This window comes from Panthera tigris, chromosome D3 (genome assembly GCF_018350195.1).
Source record: "Panthera tigris isolate Pti1 chromosome D3, P.tigris_Pti1_mat1.1, whole genome shotgun sequence".
Lineage (NCBI taxonomy): Eukaryota > Metazoa > Chordata > Mammalia > Carnivora > Felidae > Panthera > Panthera tigris.
Window position 1 is genome coordinate 45,405,610 of NC_056671.1, and position 13,796 is coordinate 45,419,405.

Below are 13,796 nucleotides of genomic sequence, written 5' to 3' on the forward strand. Positions count from 1 at the left end.
GGGGTTGTTGGTTGGATGGATATGGAAAGCAGACTAGCAGACTAGGTTAAGACACAATGGTATTTTTGGAATATTGTGGAAGTGATGAAAAGAAGGGGATTGATTTGGGATATATTTGGTAAGTAAAACTGACAGAATTTGGTGGTAGTTTGGATAAGCGGGTTAAAGGGGGGAAAGGTGTCAAGGATGATTATTTGGATTCTGACTTATATAAATGCATTGGGTAGTGAAGCCATTGGCAGAGGCCAGAGGAACAAGTTACATCATTTTGTTCTGATGGTTTTTCTTCAGACCACAAGTACACTATTCTTTCAGTGTACGGTTAAATGACAAACTGACTACAGGTTCTTCCCATTTATAACAAAACTTTCCATTATAAACATTTATACAAACAACTATGCCTCCTGTGTTGTATTAGAAATGGCAGTCAATTTTTCACCCATTTTCTTTAAAAGTGTTATGAAGTCTTGTAAACTTTGGAAGCAAATGATAGTTACTCTGACAGGGTAATGAAGATTTAGCAACCCTCTTCCCTAAAAACACCAACGTTCCTATAGCATTGCTCCAATGGTACAGAAACATCCTATTGGGTGAAATCCCAAGGAGTAAGCTCTGATATTCATCCCTTAACATGAGGAGTGAGTGGGAAAAATTAACTTTATAGCTTGTATTTATGATTTCCTAAACACTACTTAAGTTTTAAAGTTTATAATACTATACTTTATCTCCCTCCCAGGTCTCATAAGTATTAAAGAACAGTATTGGACTGGTTTAAAAGATACTGTGATTGTAGCCTATTGTTTATTTTCAACTTCATTTGTAGGACTGCTAATGCTAAAATGCTTCTTTTAGAAATCAAGTAGGAAAACAGACTAACAGGTTGACCATTACAAACACACAGCCACAGAAAGTGTTGATTAAAAAAAAAATTAAATTACCTAACAGCTTGTTGTCCCAACAAATAATGCTGGGCACTTCTCATTCCGTCTCATTTCAGGGTCCTCAGGAACTTTCCACTTACACATCGCTTTGCTCAATGGCCTCACCACCCAGTCCTGTCAGGTCACATCACTAATCTGCAGGTAATAGATAGCTACAAGGCAGAACGCTACCTTAGACTGATCCGTGTCCATTCCTTTATCAGTTAGTGTTAACTGTCCCTGTGGTAGTGGCCACTTACACAGGCTTTCCTGAAATATGCTAACGTCAGACACACTGGTAACACCACGGGCTTGAATTTCCCAGACGGAAATGCCTGAGTTTTCTCCAGCGCATCTCAAAAACGCTGTGGCGGCCGCCAGCTCCCGGAGCCGCCCCGTACACAGCAGGGGCTGGCGCTCGACTCTCCAGTCACCACGCTTAATTTTGGAACACACGGGCCACCCAGCTCTTCCGCCAGAGGCGAGCGGTGCACCGCCTAGCTCGGCGGCCGGAGGAGGGGCGTGACGTGAAGGGAACTCCTCCGTGACGTCGAGCGGGCTCCGATGGGGGCGGGCCCGGGCGCCTACAAGCCCGGCCGGCGGCCCTCGGGCCCTTCCCCACCCCCGGAAAGCGCGGGCCGCCCTGAGGGGCCGGCTTTCCCAGAGGGGGGTTGGCGGATTAGTGAGGGAAAGAGAAGAAAAGCGAGTGGCCATTCCTTCACAGCCCCGGAGTCGTGTCTGCTTCCGTGCTGGGGCTTTCGAGAACCTTGAGGAAGACTTGTAAGCCGTGAATAAAAAGGTATCTCCTTCCCCAGACCCGGAGTGCTGGGTCTTAGCGGCTACTTCCGGTCAGGAGCTACCGGCCGAACGTAGGCGTTTGGCCCCTGGGGTGGGGGTGGCGGTACGGCTTCGGGGCTGCCTGAGGAAGGAGGCTGGAGCCCGGATAAACTCCGCTGGAGGTGGGCGGGAAAGGAGGACGAGCCCGCGCTCCCTGCGGTTCTTTGGTCTCCCGCGCTGGCTGAGGATTCGCTTACTCACTACGAGCCCGCCCCCGCGCATGCGCCGCCCGCGGGGGGTGGGGTGGGGTGCGCGGTGCTCGCTTCCCGCGTCAGTCGCGCTGCGGGTTTTTGGAGCGTTTGGGTGGCCGCGGTGCGGAGGTAGAGGTTGGTGGCTACGGGTGCTGGGATGGGCATGGGAGCCTCTGGACCTCTGCTTTGCCCGTAAGAGGACCTGTCCAGTCCCTATGCGTTTGTCTCGGGCACCTGTGTGACTCCAGGCGCGGCTCTTGCCCTACCCGTGTGAGAATACGTGCGGTGGGTGCTACTGGAAAGAGTTTACTGAGCACCTTCACTGTGGTTGGTGGTTTACAGTGCTACAGGATGCATAGAAATGTATTCAATTATTACAGACTTTTGAGCCCGGAATGCACTTTGAGGCACAAGGTGCACATTTCTGCGAAATTAAGGCGCATCCTCGTGTAACCATAACGGTTCAAACCAAAAGAAATTCTGACAAAAGTGCTGGCCGTGCAGGATAGGTTTGAGATGGTTTTTCGAGCCAGAATTTTTAAGTTCAGTGTGGGTAAACTTTTTATGTGGTGAAAAAACGCTTTTTTTTTTTTTTTTGCTACCTCTCAGGGTACGTTAAAGAATGCTTACTTTATTTACACTGTTTTAAGCAATTGAATACTATGCAATTTTAAAATATTCATTGAAGTCATTAAAATTTTGTTTTAAACTATTACTTAATAGAACTAATTACTGTTGGGGAGGGGCTCCTTTATTTTATAAAATATTTATTTATTTTTGGGAGAGCACAAGCGGGGATGGGGGCGGTCAGAGAGAGGGGGCAGAGGATGGGAAGCTGCTCTTGGCTGACAACAGTGAGCTCAGTGCTGGGCTTGAATTCGTAAACCATACATGTGATCATGACCTGAGCCGAAGTCTGACCCTCAGTTGACTGAGACACCCAGGTGCCCCATCTTAGGCTACTGGAAAGTATTTTGCAGTTGATTAACATCACTAGAGTATGAGGGCCACCCCCACCCCCATTTAGCTGTGTTGGACCTAACAGAATGACCTTGGGAAAGTCACTTTATTTCTTAAACCTGTTTTTCCAACTCTAAAGTGATAGTAGTAACAGTAGCTGTTTTATAGAGTTCTCAAGATTAAGTTTAAAAATGACTATAAAGCAGCACGGTATCTGGCATATAGTAAACAAATGGTGGCTTTTACTGACAGTAGTGTAAGCCTATTTATCTTTTAAGGTTAAGAAATAGAATTCAGGTCTCTTTGGAAATGAAGCTGTGTTAATTCACCCAATCCCTCTTTTAAAAACTCTGTTGTGGAAATAATATACACAAGAGAGAGAGACCCATCCATTACAGTTTCAATAACTGTGAAAGCAGGCCTACTGGTTTCATCTCCCTACCCGGCATTCATGTTTTGTTTTAGCTGGAGCATTTGAAAGCAAATCCAGAACAGGTGAGTGTTTACCTGTAAACGTATCAGTATATATCTCTTTAACAGCTAAGGACTTTTTTTTAAATATGAGCGAATTATACCCAAGACAATTAAAAATAATGCGCTAATATTATCTAAAATCCAGTACATGTTCAGTTTTCACTGTCTCAACAAAGCCTAATCACAGTTGTTTTTTGTTTTTAAATTAAGTAGGCTTCATGCCAAACGTGGGTCTTGAACTCATGACCCTGAGATCAATAGCTCTACACAGTGAACCAGCTGGGTGCCCCCAATCACAACGTTTATAAAACTTAAGAGTGTATTTTTCCAGTCTTCTCCTTTAGAAGTGTCATTGCTTATTTTAGTTTCTTCATTAGAGACCTTGAGAAATGATTAGTAAGAAACACTTAAATCAGTTTGAGCATGGTAAGTCATTGGCTAAGGAGCCATATGTGAGGTTTAGTAAACTTACTAATCGTTTTATTTTTTTAGTGGTAGCTAGTTAATGGTTTCAACTTAAGGACACATTAAAATATTTATGAAGCCACTTGAACTTCTCAGTATCCTGTTGCTTCCTTCAGGGGCTACACAAGTAATTATCATTCACCTCTACCCTAAGAGGGACACAAAATAGCCTTACCCTTTTTGTCTTGTTACTAGACGTTTCTGTATTCATAGTTCTTTGCTGTGCCTGTATCTTGCTCACTGATTTCTCTTGTAATAAGAAAGGTATTCAGATGTTCGTGTGTATTAATCACAAACATCTTTCTTGCTCTTTTATAAGGCATGTGCTTCTATGTATATGTAGATGTATATATGTGAATACTGTTTAAGTCAAGGATATTCAGAATGTTTTCCAGTTATTGGTTCAGTATATTGTTGCACTTCATATCAACTGAAAAGTTTAACAAAAAATAAATTCTTTTTAGAACGTTGAATTATTCAATGCTGATCATGAATGACTATAAACCTCTCAATATCAGAAACATCTCAATTTGAGTAATTATTCCTTTCTAGGAGGAATAAGAGAAAGTTTGCCTTAAAATTTAGCTTAACTAAAGACCAAATAACTGAAATCAGGGTTCTCAGCATAATTGTCTTTACTTCCCATTCCCCAGATTCTCAAAATGATTGAGTGTAGGTAAATAAGGAAAACTTGAGAATAGCTGGCTAAGCTTGAAGATATTCTAACTTAAAATTACATACAGATAAATGTAAAATTCATTTGTGTTGCAATCTGTTGTTTCAGGTATTTCAACTGCCCAAGACAACTTCATACCTATATAATGTAACAGAAAAAGTCAGAAAACATTAGGCAAATAGAAGTGTGGAGCATATTAAGAAAGATGAACATCTCTGGAAGCAATTGTGGAAGCCCTAGTTCTATAGATATATCTAATGACTTCAAGGAACTTTGGACAAAACTAAAAGAGTATCATGATAAAGAAGTACAAGGTAAGAGTCTTTTTTTTTTTTAATAGTACACCAGTATTCTATTGAGACTAAATAGTTATAACTTTGTGTGACAGTTCAGAGATCTCATTTTTAAGGGACCTAATAAAGGTAATTTTTTGTGAGTCATTTATGATTGAGTTGTTGCTCTATAACTATAGACACCTACTATGGGATGTAGTTTTTGCACATCTTATAGTTATTTACTATGGTAATATGTGTGGTGTGGTGGAAACGGCATAGAAATTGTTGATTGAAGACCTGGATGTGAATTCCGAATTCATTTATCTACTTGATCTGTGATCTCAGCCGAGATATATAATCTCTAAACTTACTTTTTTTTCCTATAAAATTATGTGCAGGATTCTTTACAGCCATTAAAATACTAAAGTTATTCTTCAAGCTTTTGGGAATCTATTTGCTACCAAGCACTGAGATATGAAAGTGAATGGCAGTTTGCTTTCAAAGAGCCTGGAGTCTAATAGAGATAGAGCCATGTAAACAGATAATTACAGTATAATGAAATAAATGCTAAAAGGTTTATGTGAAGTGCAATGAGTGTGAGAAGAATTGAGCAATTGTGGTTGAGATGAATATATAATTATTATTTGTGATTGTGTTAAAACGTACTCCAGATAAAAGAATTTTCTCTTAAAGGTAGACTCAATGTTTGGTATTAACATCTGTCTAATTCTGTTACTTTAACATAATACGTTTTTCCCATGGGCGGAAATTGCTTGGTATTATGTTTGTTTCTTGCTGCAACCATAGGTTTAATACTATAGTGCTTGACAGCCTTCACATTACACTGGAATGCCATTAAAATATGATCCACCTAATCTTACTTACATTTTCAGAGAAAAAAATATTTCATCTGAAAGAAAATATGAAGAATAAAAAAAAAAACCCCAAACCTCTAAATTAGACTATATTCTCTATCTTTTGAATGTCTAGATCAATCAAAAACTTTTCAGGTATTCTCTTTATATTTTAACCAAATCAGATTGGTTCAAAAGAATGCATCATTCATCAGAGATGAGCACTAATGGATCCTGGGGTCATGAGTGTTCCTAATGCTGAGAATGTTTTTTTTTTTTTGTCCATGTGTTGCTTTTTTGTACTTAGTTATAATTACCTTTGCCCCAGTTTTCTGGAATGGGCAGACAAAGACTGTATATGGTCAATTTGAGAAAATATATAAATGGCAGTCAAATTTGTTTCTTCCTGTTGGGTAAAACCAAAGCAATAAATGACAATTTTCTCATTAAAAAAAAAAAAAAAAACAAAAAAAAACAACCATGATCCACCTAGTATGTGGGTCTGTTAGAACTTTTCTGTGGTAAATGTAGTTCTTGGCAGAACCTCATGATAATGGACTCATCATGAATTAATGAAGCATGGACCCCAGAAGTATTCTTGCATACCCCAGTGTACTGGCAGACTCTTGTTCAAGAAAAGTTTTGGGGTACACTTACCATATGCCATACCTTATGAATAAGAATGAGTCATATATAGTTATCTGGGAACATAAAGGAAGAACCGGGTGTGTGTGTGCGCGTGCCCTTGAGAGAGATTGATTGATTGATTGATTGATTTACTGTCAAATCAGGCTTTACCATTGAAATGAGTCTAATTAGCCAGACGAAGATTGTAGGAGGGGAACGTTTTAAGAGAATAGCTTAAGCACAAGTTTGGCAGTAACAGCTTGATTTTAATCAAAGAACTGTACATAAGTTGGTATAGCTCACAGAGAAAATGAGGTAAGTGATGGGAATTTATTGGTCAGGTGGAAAGAGGATGATGCTAGAAAGGTAGATAGGTTCAAATTATGTAAAACATTATGTACTATGCTAAAGAGATTGTTACCATGCTTTATCTTTAGGATTAAGTCTAAAATTTTCATTTTCAGTGCTTACTTCTATTACTTGTATAGGTAGTGCTGTGTTGAGAAAGAGGCTATGTGATGTACTTGTTAGTTAAATCTGAGTTCTGGATCTAGGCTGCCAATATTTGAAAGCCATCTCACCCTTGAAGGTGGTGACCTTGTGCAAGCTATTTAACTTTATGGTGCACCAGATTCCTTATCTATAAAATAAAGATACTAATAATAGTTACTTCACATTATATTAAATATTTTAATATATGTAAAACATTTTGAAGAGTTTATGGCACATAGTAAGCAATATATGTACTAGCTATATGTGTTTAGATATTAGAATGCTGTCCTTTCTGAAGCAGCACCGTTATAATTATCTGTGCCCGGTGTGGACTATCCCAGCCAGATACAGTGAGATACTATAAAAAAGTTATAACAGCGATTTCACATACTGATTACTTTTACGTTCCTCTTTATGATTTTTGAAACTGTTTCTAGAAAGAAACAGAAAAAGAATGGCCAAAAAAATAAACATGAGAAAATTTAAATGGTTAAGAAATCTTGGAAAATTCTTACTTTTATCTCTTCTTGGCGAGGGGGAGAAGTGGGGATACTTACTTTTTAAAAATTTCCATGAAATATACATAAAATTTTTCATCTTAACTGTTTTTAAGTGTACACTTCAGTGGCATTAAATACATTCATGATGTTGTGCGACTATCACCACCATCCATCTCCAGAGCTCTTCATCTTGTAAAACTGAAATTTTATACCTATTAAACAATAACTCCCCATTTATCCCTGCCTCCAGCCCCTGGCAGCCACTATTCCACTTTCTATCTCTGTGATTGTGACCATTCTAAATATCTCATAACAGTCTTTTTGTGACTGGCTCATTTCACTTAGCATAAGGTCTTCAAGTTTCATCCATATTGTAGCATATTACAGAATTTTTTCTCTTTTAAGGTATATACAATATTCCATTGTATATACCACATTTTGCTTATCCATTCATTCATCCATTGTTGGACATTTGAGTTGCTTACATCTTTTGGCTGTTGAGAATAATGCTGCTCTGAACAGGAGTGTACAAGTAATCTTTAAGACCCTACTTTCAACTCCTTTGGAAGTGTATCTAGAAGTGGGATTGCTGAATTATATGATAATTATATTTTTAATTTTTTGAGGAATTACCATACTCTTTTCCATTTTTACATTCCCACCAGCAATGCACAAGTGTTAAGTTTCTCCACATTCTTACCAACACTTGGTATCTTCTGTTTTCTTTTTTTTCCTTTTGATAGTCGTAGCCATCCTAGTGGATGTAAGGTGATACTGTGATTTTGATTTGCATTTACCTAAAGATTAGTGATGTTGAACATTTTTTCATGTACTTACTGGCCATTTGTGTATCATTGGAGAAATGTTTATTCAAGTCCTTTGTCTATTTTTTTTTTAACGTTTATTATTGAGAGACACAGAGTGTGAGCAGGGGAGGGGCAGAAAGAGGAGGGGGAGACACAGAATCTGAAGCAGGCTCCAGGTTCTGAGCTGTCAGCACAGAGCCTGACGTGGGGCTTGAACTCACAAACCGCAAGATCATGACCTGAGCTGAAGTTGGATGCTTGACCACCTGAGCCACCCAGGCGCCCCTCCTTTGTCCAATTTTTAATCAGCTTTGGTTTTTTCTTGTTGAGTTGTAGAAGTTCTTTATATATTCTGGATATTACTCTTTTATCAGATACATAATTTGCAAATATTTTCTCCCATTCTCTGGGTTGCTTTTTCATTCTGTTCATTGACATACAGAAGTTTTAAATTTTGATATAATCCACTTTATATTTTTCTTTTGTTGCCTGTGCTTTTGGTGTCTTACCTGAGAAATCATTGCCAGATCTAATATTATTTAGCTTTTACCCTGTTTTATAGTTTTAGCTCTTATGTTTGGATCATTCATCCACTTTGAGTTACATTTTGTATATGATACAAGGGCCAAATTTCATTCTTTTGTGTGTGGATATCTAATATTCCCAGCACCATTTGTTGAAAAGACTGTTTCCCCATAGAGTTTCTGGGCACCATTGCCAAAAACCATTTGATTGTATATACAAATATGAGTATACTTCTGGACTTCCTCTTCTGTTGGTCTACACATCTGTCTGTCAGTACTATACTGTTTTGGTTATTGTAACTTTTAGTAAGTTTTGAAATCAGGAAGTGGGATCTCTAGTTTTGTTCTTCTTCAGGTTTGTTTTGTCTATGTGGAGTCCCATGAGATTCCATATGAATTTAGGACAGCTTTTTCTATTTCTGCAAAAATCATCATTGGACTTTTGATACAGATTGCATTCAATCTGTAGATTTCTTTGAGTAGTATTGACATCTTAACCATGTTAAGCTTTCCAGTCCACGAATATACCAAGTCTTTCTATTTATTTATGTAGTTTTTAATTTCTTTAAGGAATGAATACTTGGTAATTTTCAGTGTACAAATCCTTCATCTCTTTGGGTAAGCTTATTCCTAAGTATTCTTTTTCTTTTTTTTTTAAACGTTTATTCATTTTTGAGAGACAGAGACGGAGTGCAAGCAGGGTTGGGGCAGAGAGAGAGGGAGACACAGAATTTGAAGCAGGCTCCAGGCTCTGAGCTGGCAGTACAGAGCCCTATGCGGGGCTCCAACCCACAAACCATGAGATCATGACCTGAGCCGAAGTCGAACACTTAATCGACTGAGCCACCCAGGTGCCCCCTAAGTATTCTTTTTGATGCTATAAATAGAATTGTTTTCATTTCCTTTTTTTTTTCTTGAGGTTTATTTTTTTTTTTTAGTAATCTATACACCCAGTGTCAGCTTGAACTCAAGACCCTGACATCAAGAGTTGCATGCTCTTCCGACTGAGCCAGCCAGGCATCCCTCATTTCCTTTTCTGATTATTTGTTGTTAGCGTGCAGAAACAAAATTGGTTTCTGTGTATTGATTTTGTATCCTGCAACTTTCCTAGAAGTCTTTACTTATTGTGGGTTGTTTTTTTTTTTTTTTTTTTTTAATTTTTGAGACAGAGAGAGACAGAGCATGAATGGGGGAGAGTCAGAGAGAGAGGGAGACACAGAATCAGAAGCACGTTCCAGGCTCTGAGTTGTCAGCACAGAGCCCGACGCAGGGCTCGAACTCACGGGCCGTGAGATCATGACCTGAGCCGAAGTCGGACGCTTAACCGACTGAGCCACCCAGGTGCCCCTAATTGTGGTTTTTTAAAATTCCTAGCTGAAGTAAACATTAGAAACTCTTTACTTTTTTTCATTATGAAAAGTTGGAGTTCAGCTACCTCTACTATACGTGCATCCTTTATGCTCTGTTGTGCTCATTCGTTGACCAATCATTCTGTTTCATGTTTTCATTAAAGCCCTCTTTCAGCGTATAGGATTGCTGATGTAATTGAGGTACAGTTGTGTTCATTTAGAAATCAAGGTATCTATTATTGTTTAATCTATTTTTTTAACTTAAGCTTTTTTCTAAATTGTCAAAACACAAAGTAAAAAAAAGTTTCCCACCCCCCCAACACAAACTGGTAACCACTTTTATAATCTTTTGTGTTTATATTCAGTGTTCATTTCTAATTTAAAGTTTAAGTGTTTTTTTTCATTTTTTTTTTTAAGAATTATTACATATATACAAAAGTAAAGAAAATCATAAAATGAACTCCTATATAGTCATCACTCAGCTTGAACTATCATCAATAAATGGCCAGTCTTATTTTACTTGTATTCCATGTACTTCTCTATCCCTCTTTCACTCAGTTATTTTGGAGTCTCTGACATAATTTATCTATAAATATTTAGTATGTGTTTGTAGTAGGCTTTTTAACTAGAAAGAACCATTATCACGCTAACAAAACAAATAATTAACATCTAGTACCTATTAGATGATAGTGTTCAATTTTCCGCAATTGTCAAAAATATCTTTATAGTTCAAATGTGTATCTAAAAGACATCTCTGTGATGTGTGATTACTATGTTAATTTTTTCAATGTAATTTTTGTATTTTTCTTATGAAATTAAGTATCTTTGCTAATGTTTAAGAGTGATTTATATTTTTTATGAACTGTTACATACTTTATTGCTTCCTTTCTTTTCTTTTCTTTTCTTTTCTTTTCTTTTCTTTTCTTTTCTTTTCTTTTTTAAGTTTATTTATTTTGAGAGAGAATGAGCAGGGAGGGACAGAAAGTGAGGGGAGAGAGAGAATCCCAAGCAGGCTCCACACTGTCAACGTGGAACCTGACACCGGGCTTGAACTCACAAACACTGAGTTCGTGACCAGAGCTGAAGTCAAGAGTCAGATGCTCAACTGATTGAAACACCCAGGTGCCCCATTGTTGCTTATTTTCTAGGATTGTTGGCCTTTCTCCTCTAAATTTCTAGGACCTGTTTAGTTCAAATATTTGAAAAATTGGGAATTCAAATTTGTTGTTAGTGATAAAGATCTTATTTTAAAGTAAACTATGCTCATGGTCATATGTCTAAGGATAAATATGAATATTTTACATTAATTCTGCTCATTGACTATACTGTTTTCCCCAGAAAATCTATCGTAAAACTTTGAGGAACAATTCTGAGTTTTAGTACTGACTTGCTATTCATTCAGTGAGGGTCATTAGATTATATGCTAAGAATGATAGCAGTTGCTGAGGATACAACAGTGAAGAAGACACAGTGAGTTTTGGGGGCTTTGAATTCATTTTTTTAGGAAAATATATAATATAATTGTACAGTGAAATGGTAGCAAAAATAAGCCACATACGAGAGAGTCTTCTGCCTTGGTAACCCAATAACAACATTGTAATCAGCTACATGCACTACTTATAAAACTGGAAAGGAATAAACAGTCTGACAATTTATGTTGAAGAGCAGCAGCATCTTCTTTTTGGGTTCTCATGCTGTGACTGTATCACATAGGTTTACCAATAAGAACAGCTTCAAGTTTAAACTGTTATGGGAGTGTCACTGCTACATATTATAAAACTTATCCTAGGTGATCTGGAAGTGAAGCAAATATAATATCTTGAAATATTTTTAAATAGAACCAGACATACTTGAGTTGTTAATAAACATTTGATAGGAAACTAGTATTCTGCCATCTTCAAGCATAAGGTTAGGTTCTTCTTCAAATGATTATTTCTGTTGTTTTATAACTGGTTTTAAGAAGATCATTAAGTTTTTATTAGGCAGAGTCCCTATCTTACTCATCTTTACATCCCTGTAGGTAAAAGTACTTGGCACATACTAAAAAATTAATAAGTGCTATATGAATGAATTGCATAGTTTATAGCTTGGTCAATGTGATATTTTCTTGAACATCAGTATTTTAAATCCCATTATATATGAAAGTATCAACTTTAAAAATTTTTAACATTTATCTGTTGTTGAAAGACAGAAAGAGAGCACTAGTGGAGGAGGGGCAGAGTGACGGAGACACAGACTCTGAAGCAGGGTCCAGGTTCTGGGTTGCCTGCACAGAACCCAATGCGGGGCTTGAACCCACAAATTGTGAGATCATGATCTGAGCTGAAGTCGGACACTTAACAGACTGAGCCACCCAGGCGCCCTGAAAATATCAATATTTTGTATCTGTTTAAAATCTTGAAATATTTTACTACCCATTTACTTTAAAATTTCTGTTTTTAGAAAATACTATAGAAAGCTGGGAAAGGAAAAATAAGTCCCCATTCTACAAGAATGGCATCTGTGCTTTTTTGTTTATTCTTTCCTACTTTTAAAAGAAATGTGTGTAGCTTTATGCATTGTTGTGATCAATATTCATAGTGTTTTACACGTGGCTTTTTTTTTTTAATGTTTATTTTTGAGAGCGAGAGAGAGACAGCACAGGTTGAGGGAGCAACAGAGAGAGGGAGACACAGAATCTGAAGCAGGCTCCAGTCTCTGAGCTGTTAGCACAGAGTCCGACACGGGGCCGCAACTCGTGGACCGCGAGATCATGATCTCAGCCCAAGTCAGAAGCTCAACTGACTGAGCGCCCCATATATGGCTTATTTTTAAGTATTATTTCATTATTTAAATGGTGCTTGCTTTTCCATGTTGTACATAATCATTTTAGAATTTTTATATATGCCCATTTAAAATTGGGTCAGGGGTGCCAGGGTGGCTCAGTTGGTTGAGCATTGGACTTCAACTGGGATCATGATCTCATGGTTTGTGGATTTGAGCCCTGTGTCAGGCTTACTGCTTGCTGTCCACGCAAAGCCTGCCTCAGATCCTCTGGTCCCCCTCGGTCTCTTCTCTTCCCCTGCTTGTGTGGTCTCTCACTCAAAGAAACATTTAAAAATAAATAAATAAATAAAATTGGGTCAGTTTTATTTTTAGGCTCTTAATTTAACAGGGATAAAATATTTGGCAGTTTTCTTCATGTTCCTTAGTGTTTCAGGGTCTTCAGGAAACCCCTACTTTATGATGAGGAAGAGTCAAGAAAATAATATACTTTTTTTTTAATGTTTATTTATTTTGAGAGAGAGAGTGTGAGCACATGTGTGCATGAGTGGAAGTAGGAGCAGAGAGAGAGGAGAGAATCCCAAGAAGGCTCCATGCTGCCAGTGCTAAGCCTGATGTGGGGCTTGACTCCCCCAAACCATGAGATCATGACTTGACCCAGAATCAACAGTCGGATGCTTAACTAACCGAGCCACCCAGGTGCCCTAATACACACTTTTTAATAAGAAACAACATGCCAAATTCGTCACATTATACAACATATCAAACTCACAAATATTACATGGTGGATAATTCTTCTAACTTGTGGACTCCTCATAGCTATTCTCTAGTACTCATCACACTCTCAGGAGAGTTAGTTTATATACACTGAAAATGTTAAAAGAGGAACACAGCAGGTTTCAGTATATTTAGCTAATACCCAAGTGCTTTATGAATGGTAGGTATTGGATATACGTGTGAACTGATGAGAGAAGATAATTTCTGGTTCATTATAATACGAGATTGACCAGAGTTCTTTTTCCAATTTCAAAATCCCTTGTGGATTCTTAAAGGTATTAAATGAGCACTATTGTTTTTAAAAAA

At 37.9% G+C, this 13,796-nt stretch overlaps 1 protein-coding gene across 2 annotated transcripts in view; it reads left to right on the forward strand.

Annotated features, from left to right (window-relative positions):
* The first annotated feature begins 1,494 nt into the window (after window positions 1-1,494).
* The window catches only part of RBBP8 (RB binding protein 8, endonuclease), an 89,853-nt gene continuing 77,551 nt past the window's right edge, over window positions 1,495-13,796 (forward strand). The window contains exons 1-2 of one of the 2 annotated variants that reach the window (XM_042962181.1): window positions 1,495-1,719; window positions 4,632-4,837. In XM_042962181.1, the coding sequence (XP_042818115.1) occupies window positions 4,729-4,837 (109 nt within the window). In that variant the 5' untranslated portion in view covers window positions 1,495-1,719; window positions 4,632-4,728. Of the gene's footprint in view, window positions 1,720-2,777; window positions 3,404-4,631; window positions 4,838-13,796 lie in introns of those variants that run through there. The other variant, XM_042962182.1, reaches the window with a different exon arrangement.